A 21,709-nucleotide genomic window follows, 5' to 3' on the forward strand; every position below is an offset into this window, starting at 1 on the left:
TATTATATTTGAGGGCTCCAGCGAAGATATGTCTTTCCTTACAATGCCTTTGTCCATCTGTGTATGTGTCTGTACGTTCTCCTTTGATTTTTAGGACACTTCAAATGATAAGATTCCCAGCAGGAAGAAGGATTTTATTCAGTATAGAAGGGGAGAAATAGCGGCCCTATGCTAGATCATTGCACACAGTCATTAATCTTAGAAACTGATGCACAGGCATACCATTCTGAGCTAAAATTAAAAAGATAATGATCAGAACCACAAGATTAATATGCTCCTAATTTCTTGCATTTGAAAACAAATGCAAGCTTTCTATAGTGAAGTAATGCTTACAAAAGAATTTAAGGAAAGAACTATGCTAAACTCATTACTTTGTCAACTACACTCCTCCCTCCAGCTGTTTAGAGAGTAAATGCTTTAGAGGAAATGATGAATTGACAAATCTTTGTAAATACAGTGTGATATGAATGGTTCTTTTAAATCTTTCTATCTCAACCAGAGTGATCTTCCCAATCCAGGATTGAACCTGAACACGTAATTTTTCTCTCTCCTAGGAATGGCTATAAGTTTCTGTATTGTTCAGCCCGTGCCATTGGAATGGCAGATATGACAAGAGGGTATTTACACTGGGTCAATGACAAAGGAACAATTCTGCCCAGAGGGCCATTAATGTTGTCTCCCAGCAGTTTATTTTCTGCTTTTCATAGGTATGTAAGCAAAATATAGCTTCAAACTGGTTCAGAAATTGGTGCAGAAATAGCGGGTTCAGTATGCGGCAGCCAAACTGGTCTCAGATGTGAATAAGTTCCAGTCACATCTTGCTAGCTATGGTTCACCTCCACTGGCTACCAGTTGTTTTCCATGCCTAGTTCAAAGCTTTAGTGCTAGTCTACAAAGCCCTTAACAGTTTGGAGCCCTGCTATCTGTCAGAGCATCTCTCCCTCAGAATATCAGCCTGTTTGGTCTGTTCAACATAGGCCTTCTCTGTTTTTTTGCATGGTGGGAGACTAAGAAAACAGTCACCAGAAACCATGCACTCCTGACTACTTTATGGAATGGACTCCCTGTGAAAGTCCATCAGGCCTCTTCCTTCCCATCCTCTAAGAGCATGCTAAAGGCATTTTTGTTCCCTTAAGTCTTTGTCTATATGTACTCCCCAGAGCCTACTATCATTTGGGGTTTTATTTGAAGTATGTATCTTACTGGTTTTTTTCTGGTGGTTGGGGTTATTGTTTATTTTATAAAACCACATAGAGCAGTGCGGTTTTATAAAATATGGAAACCATGTGTAAACCACGTAGAGCAATGTCCCACACTTGGTCAGCAGTATATGATAGAGATAGGCACTTTGTATCTCGGGGATATGATTATGAACTGCAGCACCACAGGTGCTGCAGGGGCTCAGTTGCCTCCCCCAGAACTGGGTGGCTCACTGACCAAGCTCTGTGTTGCACTGCAGTCCTCCTTCAGCAGTGGCGCACCAGTCCCGGCAGAAGCCCAGCCAGCCCTTCCCTGCTCCTCTCTCCACACAACCAACCACTCATCAGCTGAGCGGGGAGATTCCCCATCCTGCCTCCACAACGAAGTGGTCAAATAAATGAAATGGGAGGGGTTTGTCATATAACTAGGAGAGAGAAATGAAATAACTGAGTTTGTCACTCGTGATAGTGTTTTTTCTGTCATTATACATTATATGTGAGTCTTGATGAAGAGTGTATTCTAAATATTTCACTTGTATGTAGACATACAACTACCAACATGAATTTGACGCAACTCTGGGAGGCAGTGGAAGACAGGAGGGCCTGGCATGCTCTGATCCATGGGGTCACGAAGAGTTGGACATGACTTAATTACTAAACAACAAAATGTAGACACACCTGGCATTGTATTACATACAAAAAAGAGGAGCAGTTTTTTGGAATGAAAGCTTTATATGTTGGGCAGTAACAAGGTCCTGGAATGCAATTCATTGATTCATTCATTGATTCATTCATTCAATAAATATACATAATTCCACTGATTTACTGTAGGTTCTCTCACTATACATGTGCTCTAATTTATTATTTTGCTTCATCTGTTTAAAAAGTTTTGCTAAAAAGAGCAATACTTGGTATGTCACACAACATATTAATCCATATTTCCTCAAAAAAAAAATCCTAATTACATGCCTCTGTTACCACTTTATATTTTACTTAAAGATGGGAAAACATTGTTCCTAAGCATTGTCCTACTATTAGACCACAAATAACATCTAATTCATTGTAAGTAGAACTTAACTATATACATTTTTCTCCCCAGGGAAGTGATTGAAAAGAAGCCTGAAAAATTCAAAATTGAGTGTTTAAATGATATCAAGAACTTATTTGCCCCATGTGAACAACCTTTCTATGCTGCTTTTGGAAACAGACCTAATGTGAGTTGCCACCATCCCAGAAGGAGTCAAATATTTTCTTTTTTTATAAAGGAGTGCTAAATATAAGTGTAGTTTTTAAATACAGTGGTGCCTCGCTTAGCGATCGCTCCGTTGAGCGATGAATTCGCATAGCGAGGGGGTCCGGGCCATCGCTGGAGCGTTCGCTCAGCGATGGCCCCTATGGCGTTTTTTCGCTGTGCGACAATCGCTAAGTGATTCGCTTAGCGATTTTCGCACAACGAAGCGGGGGAAAACAGCTGATCGGCGGTTCCAAAATGGCCGCCGCAACTTTTCCCGCCGTGCCCTCGCTTTGCGAGGGCCCAAAAATGGCCGCCCCTATGGAGAAGCTTCGCTCAACGGTAAGTTTAGGGCCCATTGGAACGCATTAAACCAAGTTTAATGCGTTTTAATGGGGTTTTTTTGTTCCGTTGAGCGATGTTTTCGCATAGCGAAGGTTAATCTGGAATGGATTAACCTCGCTATGCGAGGCACCATTGTACTTATAAGGTGTGTGTGGCGATCTCCTCTGAAGCACCTATTCCCCCAGGCCTTCACGAGGTTCTCGCCCTTCTTGTTTCTTCGCTGCATTCAGGTATTACTTCTTTAATACCACTTAATCATGGAGACATGTGTGCTTTTAAAACTTAAGTCATTTATTAGGTCAGGGAAGTTAATATATGGTTAATATTCAATAAGTAGATCACAGGCTGATAATCACTAGTATCTGAATCTAAACTGCTATAACTTTAAACCTCTTTTAACTATTCCATTCATTGTTCTCACAGATCTCTAACTTACTCTTAGTTCACTTTTAAGTTTCACACTGTCTCTCACTACCCGAATCTCTCTCAGGCTCCATACACCAGCCGTTATATCCAGCCCCCTCCCCCCTTGGCTCCGCCTTCTGTCCTCTCATTGGCTCCTTCTCCACTGTTCTACTGTGACGGACAGGTGAGGGCAGGGCTGCTCGCTACAGTGTGTAAAGAAAGAAATCTGACACACTGGGATAGACAGCAAAGGAGGCTTCAGGGCAGTGTTAATCTTTGTCTCTAGCAATGTTTTTCAGGATTCCTGTTATCTTTTCCCTGTTGTGAATTTGGTCTGTGTACCTGCATGATTACAGCAAAAAAGGTAACAGGTATAGACAAGACCTTTCTTGCTGAAGAATGAAAGGGACTTGAGCATTTGTTGTATACTTTTCCAAGCTACTAATTGCAACAAAGCTTCTATTTCTCTTGAGGTCTGGCAACATGAGGCCAATATAATGGCTTAGGTTCCAAGTATAATTTTAATGTTTAGAAGTTCATGGAAAGGACATTTATTATAATGTTTTCACCCTGAGCCCTCAGCAGTCTCTCTGGATGGTCAGGAGACCTTTCTGAACTGGGGGAAGAGAAACTTGCCATCAGGGAACTTCTTGAATTAAACTATCTTCAGAAACAGTTAATGAACTGTTTACATGTCTGTGTATTAGGAATATACATTTGCTTGTGGCAATAAGTAGTCATAGCAAGGGATGAGCATTTGTTTTTGTTTCATTTTGGGTTCTTTTGGAGATGCCTCTTTTTTTTACTTTTCATGTATTGGTTCTTTCACTAAGCACAGAAGTGATTGCCTTTTTCAGGTGGTTTCATTTCATTTTTCTCCATTCATGTTTTCTAGTGCTAGTCCAAAACAGCCCCTAAAAACTAAGAATAGATGCTCGCAAACCTAGTGCTAGTTCAAAACAGCCCTAAAAACTAAGAATAGTTGCAGCAGTACAATGACTAATTACAAAAACCACAAACAACCTGTAAAAATATTCTCTGAAGCCTCAGAAATAGGTCGAGCCAAACCTAATTACTCCCACTAAGAGAAGATGAAGTAAAAAAAACACCACAACTCACCCTTTTTCTGAGCCAGCTTTGCATGGAAACTTTCAACCCTGTCCCCCAAAACTTTCTATGAAGGTTCTCTGATCAAATCAGAACATGGCACACCACTCCCTAGGTGAACTGTGGAGAAGTCACTGCTGTCACTATGTCCCCTCCACCCCCTAGGCAGATACTTCTTCCTTCTGCAGGTTCAGCTTGGCTGAACATGTTCATTTTTCATGCTCTTCATGGTCTCCAGCCTCACCACCAAGTGCCCGGCTTGCTGGGGCAGAGGTAGTTGCACACAGGTGGGTATGCTAAGGAGGTACAGTGGTGCCTTGACTTGTTAACTTAATTGTTTCCGGAACTCCAGTCGTAACTCAAAATGGTTGTAAGTCGAAGCACCATTTCCCATTGAAATGCATTGAAATGCAATTAATCCGTTCTGGCCAAAGAAAAAAATCACCAAAAAAAAATCACTGCAACACCCATTGGAAATGCGATTAATCCATTCTGGCGGGGGGGGGAGAGAAAAGTACACAAAGTGTGCAAGATCCATCAGTAATGTAAAAAAAGCAAAGCAGAAAGCAAGTGAAGCATGCAAGACCCATCGAAAATGCAAAAAAAGCACAGATTGTCCACACAAATAACCTTAGAGACAGATTCTGTATAAGCATAACATCAGCGCCCCTGAAGAAGGCTAAAAGTGCAATAGCCGAAACGCATTGGGTTTATCTTTGAATAGAGTATTGATAACAATTTTTACATCCTGGGACCACCATCTCTTTTTGCTTGACAGCTTCAGTGGATGTACCAGTCCTTATTGTTCTTGACCGACAAGAAGTGAAAGGAAATGATAACTGAAAGGAAGACTTGAAAAAACATGTAATATTTTGTTTCCCTCCCTTTCATTAACACAAAGCACATGTGTTTAAGTACAGTAATCTCTTGGAAATCAATGAAATAATGCAAAAACAAAAATAACCTTGTGTGCTTGTGTGTTGTCATTCATGATAACATAGAAATCCCATCCCCCAGTGGTGCCAGTATGAGCCGGCACATGTAATGTAGCATTGTCAATTCTAAATTGGCTCCAGAGACTCTAAATAAAATGAAATTGCATTTTGTATTTGGCCCACAGGATGTGTATGCCTACATGAAAGTTGGAGTTCCAGTGTGTCGAATATTCACAGTCAACCCAAAAGGTGAACTGATTCAGGAGCAGACAAAGGGGAACAAATCTTCGTAAGTATTTGGGTTTTTAAGCAGAGAAAGTGCCTGAGTTGCTGGGTAGGAACAATGGCAAATACACCATTTTACTGTAGAGTAAAATCCTGATGGCAGCCTTTTTTTTTACACATTTAAATAGTACATTTACTAAAGAAATGAGGAACTGTACTCTAAAATGGCATTCCTAAAAATGATTGAAATTTTGTGGGGGGAGGGTTAAATGTGAACATGCACAAGGCCAGACCTTCACATTTCTCTTTAACATTGCTGGATTCTATTTAGGCTGCAACACTGAGAATAATTCCTATTAGATGCAGCAGGTCATACCTCTGGTAGACATACATAAGACTGCTGAATTTTAAAAAGCAAGGATAAAAAATAATGGTTCTTTTTGCTTTTAAACACAGATATTGCAGACTGAGTGAACTCGTGGAACATGTGTTTCCACTTCTTAATAAAGAACAGAACTCTGCTTTTGTATGTCCAGAATTCAGCTCCTTCTGCTATTGGAGACAGCAGCTTCCTGAGGTGAACGTAGAAGACTTATCTTGAACAGCACTCTTTGCACATAACTTCCTCCTACAGACTATAACTGTCCTTTCAGTACCATATGTCTTACTAAATACAGGAAGTGCCATTGGTCTGGCACACACCAGTGAAATGCAAGGCTGATCTATGTTCTTCAGACATTCTCACTGATTGATTCAAGGCATTGAAAAGATTGTTATCCTTTGAAATAACAGACCCGTCATGATGACAAGATGAAAAAAGATGGGAATTTAGTGCATCTTCACATATACAAATTACAGTGGACGTATGTTTCATATACTAGTTTCCTTAATATATTATCTCAAAGAAAGCAGAGAAGTGTGTAGAGTTGATTGCAAAAACTTTAAGCCGATTACAGGGATCGTATTTAAGTTAGCACTAAAGCTGTTTCCAGAGGCAGCATCTGACATTTCAATTCAGTAAAAATGTCTTTTACCAAACAATATATATGTATTTAGTGGACATTCTCAGTTTTACTGTGTCTCGCAGGAACTGAGGATTGAAGTGGGGATGCTTATATTAGCTTCCAATCATGATTGCTCTGCTTCTTCCATTTTTAAAAATATTACACATAGTGATTTGGCTGTCTCAGATAATTTTTGTTACTTGCAGCATTTTTTTAAACTTTATACGCTGTTGTGTGACATTGGAGGTCTACAAAGTGGTAAGATCATCTTTGCAGTTATCTCTTAATTGCATTTGCTGTGTATGCAGTGTATAGAGAACTAGGCAACATAAAATTTTCAGGGATAAAGGCTTGTTTTATATCACGAAGGTACTGTATATTAATCTTTGAAAACTGGGAATACTTCTATGTTATTACAGAACTCTGTATCAGGGTTTGTCAGATTGACAAAAGTGACACCGAACAGTAGGGTCCAAATGAAGAATACTGTGCATCAGCTATACATTTCATGTCTGATAACTAAGATTACACATATTATTCAGCTGTGTGAACTCCTGATTGAAATAGCTGCTTACTTTTCATTCTTCTGCCTGTTTTTTCCATTTTTGCACAAAGCTACAAGATGAAATAATATATGTAAATAAACAGTTTTCAGCCAATTTCCTGCCAGGCAGTCATAGCTTCCTATGAAACCAGCAGAGATTATCTGACAGCTAAATTTTTCAGGTCAGTATATAACATGTACTTAGGGTCAGATCTTGAGAATGGACAGAGATGAAACACTGGCACCACTTGGGAATGGCTAGTCCTTTTTGCATCATGTGAAGCTTCCATATAAACAAAAGTTTATATTCTATATAAATAATAGCAATAGTTCTACAGTTCCCATAATTCTTCACTTTTGGCTGTGCTGACTGGAAATGATGGGAGTTGTAATACAAAAATGCAAAGAACCACTATTGTCAACGTCTGAGGTATACATTTTGATATTATGTGTTCTATGTCTGATATGAACTGTAAAGCTTCACCTTCAGGTTTACTGCTGATTATGGTTTTATGCTGGGTCATTTGGGGTGATACAAGCTTAAAAACTAGATGCTACTCTTGTCTTTGGATACATTCGTTCATGGAGATCTTTCTGAGTGTCCAAATTAGTGGCTTGGTTCTTAGGACATATGATCAGGAAATATAATGGAAGACTTGGAAATCTCTTGTGTAATTACAGCAGTAGTGAATAGGGATGTGCATTTTAGATTTTTGGACTACAAATCCCATAATTCTCCATCCTGAAAGACCCACCTGCCAGACTCAGGCCGTACAGACACCTAAATTATGTTCACCTGGAGCCTTATTGCTGGGATAGGCCCAACTTCCTATTTGAAAAGACAGTGGTCTTGATTATTGCTAGGAAGCTTCCTTTTCAAATAGGTTAGGCCTATCCCAGCAATGACAACTGCTAGCTGGGCTTTCTCTCCAGGTGAGCACAATATAGGTGTCTGTAAAATATGGGTCTGGCATTTGGGATTCCCAGGATGGAAATGTATGAGATTTGTAGACCAACGCACCCCACAAGTACACATATGAATAGTGATCCATGTGAAATATAGCTTATTAAACTGTGGGTTAATCTGGAGTGTTTGAAAAGATTCTCCAGTTAGAGTGGGGCTGTAGAATCTGTGGTTCTCCAGATGTTAGTTTTCAATTTCCATCAACCCGTTCCAGCTTGGACAATGAAGAGGTGTAATGGGTGGAGGAATTCTCATTTGGAGGGCTGAATTTTCCCCACTCCGATTTAGGCATTAATTCAATACAGCAACAATGTATACATTTCCCAACACAAGAAAGTACAAATTAGAAAATTCTTGTTAAAAAAAAAACCTGCCAATACTGGATAAAATTTATTTCAGAATATAAACTTTGTTTACTTTATTTCCTTGCATTCTGTAAGCACTCTGGAAGCTTGACGTCTGCTAGATGGATATTCTAGCTTGACTAGAAAGCCTTGGTTTCTTCCTCTGTATTCCACACTTTTAGTAACAATTACATTATTTGTAGTACATCATCTTGCTCCTTCAGAAACCAACAATAGCATTGGCTGAAGTGAATATTTCTGTGACAAAGTGGTTGGAATAGAAAATCTGCATTTGCTTTTGAATGTTAAGAATTTCCAAAAGACTTCTGGAATATTTCCCTTTTATAATTATAAGCAGACCAAAATTTGTTACTCATATGTTTAATGCTGAAGAGTGCTCTTGAGTCATCTCGATCCAAACAGTTGGAAATACATATGCACTTCTAACAATGGTATGCTATTGTTTATCATCTCTTGGTCTCACTTAAGATAGTACTATGTAGACCATTATACAGTAAGTTTGGATCCTACCTCAGTGACTCTAGAGCAGGCTAATGGTAAACAGCAATATTGGGGCACTGGCTAATCGTCTCTTTGAGCTCCTCTTGATTCTATTTCCTTGCTGCAGTGGTAATGGATGGCTTGAAACTGGTTTTGGGAAACAAAGCTTGTACTACATCTATTTCAGATCAGCATCGTAGCTTATTCTTTCTGTGAAAGAGACCGATTTGTGCGTAAGAACAAGCAATCTTAATGTTTTTTTTAAATTACATTTTGTTTTACTTTGGAAATGTTTTTGAACAGTTTCTGCTGCACCTCTCCAATTACTTTCTTGGACTTTGTCATATAAGGTGAATATGACTGTTTTAATATCTCTGCAGCACTTAGATTAAAATATAACAATCAAGTTATTCTGTATCACAGTGTATGGTTTGGGATTTAAATGTTGTATTCAGCCTTGTATTTGCAGGAGTGTATTTGTGTGAGTGTGAGTGAGTGAGAGAGAAATTCAAAAGTATTCCTGGTACATAAAGCAGCAGATATGATCTTTGAAAAAACTTCTCTGTTGTTATTAGTATACTGTTTCAAGAATTTAGTCTTATCTGGAAAAGTCTTAATGGCTAAATTACCTTACTTAGAATTGGAAACATTCAAAGTGAATTCAGTTTATGTTAGTATAACTATGATCATTGAAGTGTTAAATACAGTGAATAGAGTTCTTAACAATAAGAAATATACATCCAAAGTAATGCTTTTGAGCCTTTCCTTTTAGCTAAGAAAGTTGCTTTTGTTAATCAGCAACATGTTGAGATACAGGTTTTTAGAATAAATCTGCATGTTGATTGATTCCGAATGTAAGGGAACAGAACTCTTCAATACTTTGTTTAATTGTTATGAACAATTTTTTGCTTTAACTGAACTTTACTGGTAAATCAGTGAATATTCTCACACAGTGTTTTTTTGTAAAGACTGTGTCTGTTTAAAAATAATACCACTTTGCTGTATTTAATAAAATTGACAGTAATATTTCACCTAAGCTTGTTTCTTCTCTATGCATTCAAAACAGCTTCCTGTAGAGCTCAAAATGATCTTTGGCCTTATAATAACATACATAATTATAACACATAATTGGTGAGGAGATAAGTTATCCTGGATACAAGATGAACTTGATGATCTTGTTCAAAGAATCTGTCACCACACACAGCTGTATTCTAGCTGATGAGAGGATGCAAAGGCTCTGAATCACTGTAGGAGTGGGGTGAAGATCCATTTTGAAAAACTTTCCTTCTGCTGTAAAATCAAATATGCATATACAGGTGCCAGCAATGCATGAAAACAGCTCCCAACTATGCAGTTCAGCGAAATCATTGCAGTCAACAAGCACCATATTTCCCAAGCTTGTGGAGTAGTATCACATTCTACTTTTCGACTACACTGGTGCCTCACACAACGATGTTAATTGGTTCCAAAAAAATCAACGTTGTGTGAAACATCGTTCTGTGAAACACCATTTCCCATAGGAATGAATTGAAAACTGGTTAATCCGTTCCAATTGGAACAGATTGCCATCGTTCAGTGAAAATCCCCATAGGAAACATCGTTGAGTGAAACAATGTTTCCTATATTGGAATGTATTGAAGCCGACTCAATACATTTCAATGCCTTTGCGAAGTCCTTTTTCGCTCCTGTAAAAGTGTCTTACAATGTTTGGACACTGTTTTAAATGATTGCAATGGTTAGTCCACCTCCTGAAACCTACGCAAACTTAATTTGATGTTGTTCAGAGTCGTCCTTAATTTTTAGTGATTTTTTGAATTTTCTCTCATTGGAATGTATTGAACTTTCCGTCCAATGCATTCCATTGAGAGAAAATTCAAAAAATCACCAAAAATTAAGGACGACTCAGAACAACACCAAATTAAGTTTGCATAGGGTTCAGGAGGTGGGCTAACGATTGCAAGCATTTAAAACCTGTTCCAAATATTGTAAGACCCTTAAAAATGAGCGAAAACGGAAGAGCTTCAAAAGCACTGAAGCCGGCTTCAGTGCTTTTGAAGTCTTTTCCGATGTCCCTTTTTGCTCATTTTTAAGTGTCTTACAATGTTTGGAACAGGTTTTAAATGCTTGCAGTCGTTAGCCCACCTCCTGAACCCTATGCAAACTTAATTTGGTGTTGTTCTGAGTCGTCCTTAATTTTTGGTGATTTTTTGAATTTTCTCTCATTGGAATGCATTGGACGGAAAGTTCAATACATTCCAATGAGAGAAAATTCAAAAACTCACCAAAAATTAAGGACGACTCAGAACAACACCAAATCAAGTTTGCATAGGGTTCAGGAGGTGGGCTAACGATTGCAAGCATTTAAAACCTGTTCCAAACATTGTAAGACCCTTAAAAATGAGCGAAAACGGAAGAGCTTCAAAAGCACTGAAGCCAGCTTCAGTGCTTTTGAAGTCTTTTCCGATGTCCCTTTTCGCTCATTTTTAAGTGTCTTACAATGTTTGGAACAGGTTTTAAATGCTTGCAATTGTTAGCCCACCTCCTGAACCCTATGCAAACTTAATTTGGTGTTGTTCTGAGTCGTCCTTAATTTTTGGTGATTTTTTGTTTTCCCTATTTAAATGAATTGAACTGTCCATTCAATTGATTTAAATGGGGAAAATAAAAAAATCATCAAAAATTAATGAAGACTCAGAACAAAACCAAATTAAGTTTGCACATGTTTCACAAGGTGCACTATGGAATCCAAGCATTTAAAACAGGTTTCAAACATTTTAAGACACTTTTAAATGAGCAAAAAGGGACATCGTTAAGTGAAATTCCCCCATAGAGAACATCGTTAAACGATGGGGAAAATTCCTCAAAAAAACCCATCGCTGTGTGAATTCATCGTTGTATGAAGCAATCGTTGTGCGAGGCACCACTGTATAGGCGTACCTCAGTTTATGAATTTAATGTGTTCTCTGGGATGTTACATAATGCGAAAAATTCATAAACCAAAAGACGGTTTGCCATAGGAACATGGGGGAGCACTATAAACCTCTAGGAAAACTTGCTTCGTACTGTGAAAAAAAAAAGTAAACGAGGCATTATTTTCAATGGGTTTCTGTTCACAAACCGAAAATTACGTTAACTGAGGTGTTTGTAAACCGAGGTACTACTGTAGTAAGAAAGAGAATATTTGAAGGAATATCTTTCAGGATTTTGTTACACCTGAGAAATTGGATAAACAGGCTGAATCTCAGGCTGCGAACACTAAATTTTCAGACATCAAAATTACCTTCAACAGTAAAGGAAATAGGCAGTTGATCACAATAGAAGCAGTAAGTCTAGTCTTTTCCATTATGCACAATAGTAATGACATCCTGGCAATGTTCATGCCCAAATTCTATTTGTATAGCTTCTGGTTACATTATATAGGAAAGCCAAGTCCAAAATGGAGAAGTCAAAGCACCCTCAGGCCATAACCTAGAACTTCTATAACATAGAACAGCAGCACATAGCTTCAGCTTCACTGTATTTTCTCCAGGAGAGAGTTCTGTGTACATTTTTTAAAACAGTCATCAAACTGGAAAAAATAAGCATGGTAATCAAGGCCAACTAAAATCCTATTATGCACTTTACACAATGTTGTTACTTTTAGAGGGAAACTGCTGTCAATTAAAAAACTTCCATAGCCCTTACCTGGCATATGCTGAATTGTGCAACTCAGTATGCAACAGGTAATGTCAACAGAAATTTCTTCACCTGGGCAATTCACTTCTAAAAGTTAGGCTATTTGCATAACTGTGTAAAAGGATTTCACCCCACATATATTAAATTCATACTGTTCCCCCCACCGCATATTGTGAAACAATACAATATAAAGGGAGTGTATTGGAAGCACGTAGTTCTTATGAAACAATAAGTCACATGTACAGGAAACATTTTTGTACAGCTGATGTATTGGCTTAAGAGTGTGAGCTCAGCATTCAGGATGAGGTTTGCTTTATGTTGCCTGGAAACAAATCTTTAGGGACTGGTTCACAGAACTAAGAAAAGTATAATGCTTTCTCAGATCTCAAGTAAGAAGATTAATGAGAGATTCTTATGAACCCACTTCATGAGGGATCTTTTCTATAAGAACAGATTAATACTCCTAATAGTTCATTATGCAGGAAAAAAGAAAACAGGGTGTGTCTTGGGCAGGGTTTGTTTTTTAAAGCATAGTCTGCTACCAAGAAAAGATATGACATAGGAAGAGACACAAGTTCGTAAGAGTTGTTTAAGGCTTGTTTTTCTTCCTGTTTTTTCTCATATGAAAATGTGTACACTTGTAACAACTGAAGACAGTATTGTGTGAACTAGCTCCATGGGAACAGAAAACATTTACTTATAGAAACTAAACCAGTTGATGATGCAAATGTCAGATGCTGCATTATAAAAATAGCACCAGGTACTTTTAGTGACAACAGAGAGAAAAATAGCATTAGAGGATTCCTCTCAAAAAATATCAGAAGTCTGTATCAACATTTAGCATCACAGCATAATGGCTAAGATACAGTTATGGATCAGAATGACTCCTAAATTTTATGTCTGCAATGAACTCACTGAGTGGCCTCAAGCAAGTATCTGTCACACTCAATCCTCCATCAGCAACAGGACAGGCAATGTTCATTTCCAGACATGTTTTACAGATACTAGAATGGGTTGAAATGACATTTCAAAAGTCCTTGGAAAGCCATTAAATCAGGTGTCTTATCCCTCCTTTGGCAATTTTTAGGCAGAGAGAAAATAGGCAGTAATTCTTGAGATTTTCACTGTGAGCCATAACCAACATTGAATTGTGGTCTGCAACAGACATGACCAATGGAACATGATTCAACAACAACAACAACAAAAATGCTTCCCTCCCCTTTACTAGATGATATATATGAAGTCCATAGTTCAGACTTAAGAGAACCGAGGCTCTCTGATTCTTTGTTCTACCATTTTACCCACCAAGTATAGGGATAATGAAAAATAACTTTAAACAGTGTTTAACCCTAAAATTTCCTTGCCTTCGACTTTCCATTGTGTTCTCTCTTTTATAACTCGGCGAATGTTGCACAAAGAATCTATTGAACATTTTACATCAATATGCATAGAAAATACTTTTCTCTTTCAGTGTGCTTAAATATCCACATCCATAATAAGAAAGACAGATAAGAGGAAAGGTACAATGTGCAATCTTGTTCGTTTCTACACAGACAGAAACCCATTGAATTCAGTGAGACTTACACTAGATAAGGCTGTGTAAAGACTGCAGTTGAAGCTGTGGAGAAAAGGAAACAAATGAAATCTGAACATTTTACCATTTATTACCACTGCTACCTTCAGTATTAGCTTAGCCCTCTTCTTCTCAAGCATCTCCTATGAATGAGAAATGGAAGGGTATAGGAAAATCCCACTGAATGTGGAATACATTTCATCAGTATCTGTATAGGCCAGCTTGCCTCCTGTAACTACAATGCTGACTTCTGCTCCAGATTTGAGGTGAAGAACAAGATGGAAAGCTCCAGTCCCACCACATGTCCGTTTCCCTGATCTTGGTTTGTGATATTCAAGCAGCTCTCTTCTATAGCCAGCTGTGTGGAGATGAGCAACACTTGCATTGGAAACAGAAAGCACAGCTTCTACATAATCATCCCTCTCAGGAACTAGAACAGCTGTGATCAGATAACGACCATCATAAGGTGATGTGAAGATGCCTGCAATAAAAGCAGACCATCAGATATGAACAAAAGTCGAGTATTGAGTGGCATATGGTCAATTCCTACTTTCCCCCCATTGTTATGAAAGTACATAAGCAATGAAGCAAAATTAGTCATCTTAGGCTACAGATGAATTCATTCTCCCTCAGCTCCTCCACATGCTTACTGTACATTTTTCTTCACTGACATGATTCTGATTTCATTAGCAGCTCCCAAATACATAGAGAGCAATGCAATTTTGTCTGTTTCTAGGGAGTCCACCACCAGTGCATCGTCCCATTTTGCCACTTCAGTTGAAGAATTCTGCGGGCAGGGGAGGGGGAGGCATTCTGAATGCCTATGTAATTCTGCATAGCTTAGAGCAGCTACAGCATCACCTTTCTAAGTATGAAAGATCTTGCAGCCTTGGAAAGATCATCTGGAAATAAGTAATGCAATTTCATTTTTTTTCATTTTTTTAAACTGTTACTTTGCAAGTTTTTTTTTAAATTGCAACATAGTAGGCCAAACCAAAATCTGGAATTAGGATCTTGGCTGTAACTTTCAGACTTTTGGGAAGGAATGGGCTATATGGAACTCTCCATATACAGTGGTGCCTCGCTTGATGACCATTCCAGCGAAATCACTGTAGAGCGAAATCGTTGTCAAGCAGGGGAAAAACCCATTGAAACGCATTGAAAACTGCTCAATGCGTTCCAATGGGCTAAATACCTAATCGTCCAGTGAAGATCCTCCATAGGGCAGCCATTTTCCGGTGCCTCTCTCGCAAAAAATCTGTCCTAAAAACAGCGGGGAGCCATTTTGCACAGCGGATGGCCATTTTGAGAGCCGCTGATCAGCTGTTTTCAGACCATCATTAAGCGAAAAATCAGTTCCCGAAGCAGGGAATCAATCATTAAGTGAATTTTGCCCATTACAACGATCGCAAAAACCTCATCGTCAAGCGGATTCGTCATCTAATGAAGTAGTCGTTAAGCGAGGCACCACTGTATTGGAATGAAGCTTCTTTCAGCCCTCATCATTTGCTGTGCCCCCTAGGACCGATTAGAATTAAAATTCAAAACAGTTGGAGGAAAATACACTCCCTGCCCTTAATGTATATTAACTTAGCTCATGTTACATTTATTAATTTGAATCCTAAACAAAAAGGAATGACATTCTGCAACTCAGATCCATGAGAACAAAATGGTTCAAAATGGACCCACACAGATGAGCTACTCATACTTGGTAGAAGTTAATTGTTCTAAATCAAAGGATTTCTACTTAGTTTCAGCTGTCAGAGTCAACAAGGCAGAAGAAGTCATGGCAATTTCCCCCCTGCAAGTGACAATATATTCTCATTGTTTAAATATATCTATACATTTACACTGTTTGGAAAGAACAAATAAAGTTATCTGTAAGGGATTGAATTGCCATGTGTTAATTTGTTGGTCTTCATGCAATATGTTTCAAATCATGCCTTAATCTCTAATAATTGTATAGAAAAGGGTTTTGATTTCCCCCTCCATCAGGGGACGTTTTTCTCATCTTGCATGACAAGCAGCGTATATCAAGAACCCATTTCTACACAACTCTATGGAACCTTTTTTCCCCATCTGGCTGCCTGAGAAGAAAAAAATTGAAGTGTGAGCAAAACATTAGGAGCAACTCACTATTTGTATTTAAAGGTGAATCCAATCTGAAAAGGCTAGAGTCTGTTGTGTTAAATTTTACAGCACTAAGCAGGCAGAATACTAATTCCAGAGGCACTACCCAGATAGTCATCATCAATTGTCCTACCTGTGTTAGGATTATAATGGTTTCCATCGTTTACAAGCACTTTGTTAAAATGAACAACACCCATGCCATTGGGGAAAGGCTTCTGTGTGAGACCAGCAGAAAATGATACCGGTGAAGTTAAAGCTCCTAGAATGTAAAAATGAGCATCATTTAGACTCCTATAGCATGAAAAGAACTGTGTAAACAAAGCCCTTTTTTCTCAAATGAATACTTCAGCACACTATTGAAACTGCAGCTTCCTGGCAACATCTTCACTGTTATAACTGACAAGAGATAATCTATTACGTTTAACCTTACTAATAATCTGCAATTTGGATTGCAATACTTACCCTGTCCTATTGCGCAGCCTGTCAAAAAGAACTCCTGAGTCAGCTAATGTTAAATGATGACTCAGCCTGATCACTGAGTCAAAGTCAGTTGCCTGTTGCTAAGAGTGCTTGGAATAAATCAGTCCCTGAACATAAAAGTTATTTCACTTCTGGATGTGGGAATGAAAGCCAATTCTGATGAAAGGCAAAATCCCATGGTAAATATTTCTATGTCTTTCACTCTCAGATGATTAACTAAGAAGTCTCTAACAGGATGGATGACAAACCTTGACAGCATCTTAAAAAGCAGAGACATCACCTTGCCGACAAAGGTCCGCATAGTCAAAACTATGGTTTTTCCAGTAGCGATGTATGGAAATGAAAGCTGGACCATAAAGAGGCTGACCACCAAAGAATTGATGCTTTTGAATTGTGGTGCTGGAGGAGACCCTTGAGAGTCCTCTGGACTGCAAGGAAAACAAACCTATCAATTCTGAAGGAAATCTACCCTGAGTGCTCACTGGAAGGGCAGATCCTGAAGCTGAGGCTCCAATACTGTACTTTGGCCATCTCCTGAGAAGACTCCCTGGAAAAGACCCTAATGCTGGGAAACTGTGAAGGCAAGAGGAGAAGGGGACAACAGAGGACGAGATGGTTGGACAGTGTCATCAAAGCGACCAACGTGACTTTGACTAAACTCCGGGATGCGGTGGAAGACAGGAGGGCCTGGCATGCTCTGGTCCATGGGGTCATGAGGAGTCAGGCATGACTTAACAACTAAACAACAGTAGGATGGATACATTACCTGTTTTTCAGAATTGTTTTAAAGCAGCACATGGTAGCAGTGCCTGCCTTGTAAACAGTTTCTTCAGAGGGGCTTGTTATATAGATTTCTAAAGCAACACCATATTTGCGCTATTACAAAATTACATGGAATGAACTAAATTAATTGCAATTAGTACTAGAGATAGGCATGAACCAGAAAAATGGAGGCTTGTCATAGTTCATGGTCCGTGCTTAACCACAAAACCTGAACCACCATGAATCACTCAGAAAACAAATTGGTTCATGGTTGTTTGTGCCCATCTCTGTTCCTCTTCTGCCTGACATACCTGCCTGCCACCACTGCCATTGCCTCAGCCTCCCTGTGTTGCCTGGGGAGGCCATATTGGTGGTGGAGAAGCCAGCCAGAGGAGCCAGGTTGTAGTAAATGCTGGGCTTCCCTGGCAACCAGTTTGCCAGCAGGCATAGGCACTGAGGTAGCCACCCTGTTCCTGTGGCTGGCTTCTTTGCTGTTGCCATGGCCTCCTCAGGCCATCCAGAAAGGCGATGGCAGGGGTGAAGAAGCCAGCTGACATGTATCCACCAACTAACTGGTTGCCAGGCTTTGCTGGCAATGAGCTGGTGGTGAGCACATGCACAGAGACAGCCCTGCAGCTCCTGATAGGGAAGCCAGGCCTGCTGCCTGGGAGGATAGTGAAGGGGTGGTGGTGGTGGCAGGAGCAGATTGAAAGGTGGTGACAAGATCAGTGGGCAGGGGGATGAATGGGCTACAGCAGAATGAAGCAAAAGGGGGGGGGGAGTTCAGTGCTTCATTTTGCTTTGGCAAAATGTGATCACCGAACTGGGTCACGAACTAAACTGCAAACTAGAGTGGTTCATCATTTTTTTTCTGGTTTGTGGTTCAGTTAATGCCTGTCTCTAATTAGTATCCATCAAAGTGCAGAAGTTACATATTTTAAAGTCACATTTATTTCAGTGCTACTGTAGGAATCCATAAGCACAAAATGAAAAAAAAATCTTTCAATCCAGTTCAAAGTCATAGAATCCTAGAATAATTAAACTGAAAGGGACTGACAACCCCCTGCTCATTGCAGGAATCCAAATCAAAGTAGATTTGACAGATCATTATCTATTTTTCTCTTGAATGCCTGCAGCATTAGAGTGTTTACCACTTCCTAATGTAACTGGTTCCATTATAACACTTCCAAGATCCTTCTCACATGTCATGCATGTGCAGCTCTATTTCCTGTTCTTCTGAAAAGAGAAGTTTGCCTAGCAAACTTAGAAAACTGTAATTCCAAATACTAGTGGACCTGGATTTTCTTCTCTTCCCCGGCTTTACTTTCTAAAAATAAATTTGTCAATCACACACAATATCTGTAAAATTATCTCCTACATAAAATATGCCAAGTACAAGGTATCCATGCCAGTTCTCTGCCAATGCAGGAAATTTACAGCAAAAGCATCTCTGACAGATGGATATCTGGCAGAATAGATATGGACACTACTTCTGTTAGAACACCCTAGAATTGCATTAGCCTCCACATCACACTATTATCTACATTTAGCCTATGGTCTAATACGACTTCTAGACCCTCTTCATACATGTTACACTCCCAGATAAGTGTAACTTTTTCTATATTTGTGCATCTGTTGTTTTCCTGCCTACTATCTTTTAATGATGTAAGCCACTTTGAATTCTTTATAAGGAGAAATACACAGTTAGAATATTTTAAATAAATAAATATATAAATCATAAACTTTACATTGTTGGAATTCATCTATATTAAAGAAAAATATGAATGTGTAGCAGAATAATTACTTTTAAAGTATTAGTGCACATGTTTTGCATGTACCTGTACTACAAACACATTGTATTTAAAATTGGTTTTTTATATAATCTTAAGTCATCTAAAGTTAAACATTTCCACAGCCATTTTCTTTTATTCTTGCAATGTAATCAGTCCATTGTGTTACTTATTTAATGCTCCTCTCTAAGAATCTTTTTGCAATGTGAACAGCATGCAATTTGCCCCCATGAGTTAGCAGCTTCCCTTACATAAGCTTAAGCTGGTAATAAGATTCTGGCCAAAAATGTCAATTTGTAACTTATTGTTTCTCCCATCTTTTTTTCCTTACCAAAGAAAAGCCATTAAGGAAAAAAGGATGGAATAGCTGCCCAAGCCCTTTTATTTGTGAGCAGTACCTGCCATCTATTAGGAAGTACCTAGATGTTTAAGCGATAGCATTCATTCATTTTAAAATAAGTTACCTCCACAGATTTACAACCTGTTTGAAGGCTACATAATTTTAGTACATTACTGATAAGAATAATGTAAACATTTGTTCTGATCTTCTACAATATTCTGTTATTACAGTTATAAATGATATTTAACACATATAAGTGCAGCATAAAAGCATAATCAAGTTTGCAGCTATTCAATTCTTTATTTTATTTAAGACTTCCCAGTGATGATGAATCCACAAACAACCTATCATGAGCAAGATGAGTTTATCCAAGCATTAGGAGCATTGAGTTGTACTTTTTGCATATTTTACAGCACTCTCTCCATGTTTTACAGTTACCTCTAAAGAGAGGTCTGGAATATGTCAACAATCAATTACAGTACACAGAGTTGCTGATCTTGGTGCATTATTACTCTGTTGAGCTAAGCTCCTCTGTGTCTGTCCTTGTATGGTTATAATAAAGTGTATCAGACACAGATGTCTGGATCTGTATGCATCTTATGATACAAAATAAGTACAAATCCAAAGATACTGATATTAAACTAGTGGTTCCCTATCTTAGATCCCCTGATATTCCTGGACTACAGTTCCCAGAATTGTTATGTGTTGCACTCATAATAGTTGCTTTTTCACAAATTATTCTGCTCATGTGCCCATTTTCAACTTCTTATTGTAAGTTGCTGTTCAGATAAAAACTAGAACACTCTTAAGATTTTCTTTGCAAACAGCTAAAAAGGAACACCCATTCTCTTAAACAGCAAACTTGTATACAGTACTTCAGTAACACCAGCAAGCAGATTGAAAGTATTAGCAACTCAACCCTGGCAAATTCTGAAGAACAACTGGATTACCTTGTGTGGTCTTAGGTGGAGATTGTGGTTTTGGTTGTGATTTTGGATAACCTGCAAAACAAGTATGCATGAAAAAGATATGATACTACAGTCTTACATTTCTCCACACCACACTGCTCCCCTGCCCTATCATATGTTCATTCCAGCACCAATACAGTACTTCTGTAACTTTCAAATAATTTTTGGAGTGATCCTTTTGGAGCCAGTGGCATCACTCCAAAACTCAGTTGTTTGATTACTGCTCTCTGTAATGAAGAATCTAAAGAGCTGTGCTTGAAGTATTCTCATTCCCCCTTCTCCGGAATGACAGAGTGAAGAAAAAAAAGGACACAGAGGCAGAAGTTGATGCCTGTCAGCTGGGAATTGTCAGAGATAAGCAATGATCCAGCAGAGAAGAACTGCTACTACCTTCACACCTTGGGGGTAAAAGTTCAAAGTAAATATGGGAAAGGGACTTGGGACTGGATGGAGAGAACTGTGAACGCTAGAGTTCTCAGGGCAGATCATACTAGATGTATATTATTTTCAATATGAACTGTTACAAGGCCATCAATTACTGGGATGCTGTGGTTACCTTACAGGCTTCCTTCTGAACTATGGAAAAATGAATGAATGGGTGGATTGCTAGCAAGATTATTTCATGGGAGGGTACTAAAAACCAAGCTTGATTCAGAGTATTAGAACTTAAAACATTCAGTCTGTTTTTAGTACCAGGATAGAGAGATTGTGTGATACAATAAGAAAGCAGCTTTGCGAACATACAATGCGTAATTTGTTACTGAGGAATAAGGAAGCTAGCTCCCACATATAAGATAAAGAGGGAGCCTTTCCCTAAGAATGGGATTAGGCAAGTGTCAGCTCCAGAGTCTGTGACATGACCCTTCTGCATTGCTGCTTGGTACAGTTTGTTTAGATCCAAGTTGTTGGTATGGATCTGTAGCATTCACCCTGCTCATTAATACAGTGGTGCCTCAGTTAGCAAGCGCACCGTAGAACGACGAATCCGCATAGTGAGGACGTTTTTGCGATCGCTAATGCGATCGCAAAGCGATGGCCTCTATGGCCGAAAATCGCATAGCAAAGGTCGGTAAGCGTTTCGCTTACTGACCTTCACTTTGTGACCCACGGATCAGCTGTTTGGCGGCTCCAAAATGGCCACCGGAAGCCCTGAAATGGCAGCGCGCAGCATTTTCGCGCCCTCGCTA

General features: G+C 38.9%; 2 protein-coding genes across 3 annotated transcripts in view; one reads left to right on the top strand and one right to left on the bottom strand.

Annotated features, from left to right (window-relative positions):
- The window catches only part of LPIN2 (lipin 2), a 47,066-nt gene extending 37,226 nt beyond the window's left edge, over nucleotides 1–9,840 (top strand). For both annotated transcript variants that reach the window (XM_020794513.3, XM_020794515.3), the window contains 4 exons: nucleotides 555–707; nucleotides 2,299–2,413; nucleotides 5,408–5,511; nucleotides 5,904–9,840. In XM_020794513.3, the coding sequence (XP_020650172.3) occupies nucleotides 555–707; nucleotides 2,299–2,413; nucleotides 5,408–5,511; nucleotides 5,904–6,048 (517 nt within the window). In that variant the 3' untranslated portion in view covers nucleotides 6,049–9,840. The remainder of the gene's footprint in view (nucleotides 1–554; nucleotides 708–2,298; nucleotides 2,414–5,407; nucleotides 5,512–5,903) is intronic.
- A 2,281-nt stretch (nucleotides 9,841–12,121) lies between these two features.
- Nucleotides 12,122–21,709, bottom strand: part of EMILIN2 (elastin microfibril interfacer 2) — a 52,781-nt gene continuing 43,193 nt past the window's right edge. Inside the window, exons 6-8 of the mRNA XM_020794509.3 lie at nucleotides 20,505–20,555; nucleotides 16,316–16,441; nucleotides 12,122–14,533 (exon numbers count right to left, since the gene is read on the bottom strand). Of these exons, the coding sequence (XP_020650168.3) occupies nucleotides 14,196–14,533; nucleotides 16,316–16,441; nucleotides 20,505–20,555 (515 nt within the window). The 3' untranslated portion in view covers nucleotides 12,122–14,195. The remainder of the gene's footprint in view (nucleotides 14,534–16,315; nucleotides 16,442–20,504; nucleotides 20,556–21,709) is intronic.

This window comes from Pogona vitticeps, chromosome 4 (genome assembly GCF_051106095.1).
Source record: "Pogona vitticeps strain Pit_001003342236 chromosome 4, PviZW2.1, whole genome shotgun sequence".
In the NCBI taxonomy this organism is placed as follows: Eukaryota; Metazoa; Chordata; class Lepidosauria; order Squamata; family Agamidae; genus Pogona; species Pogona vitticeps.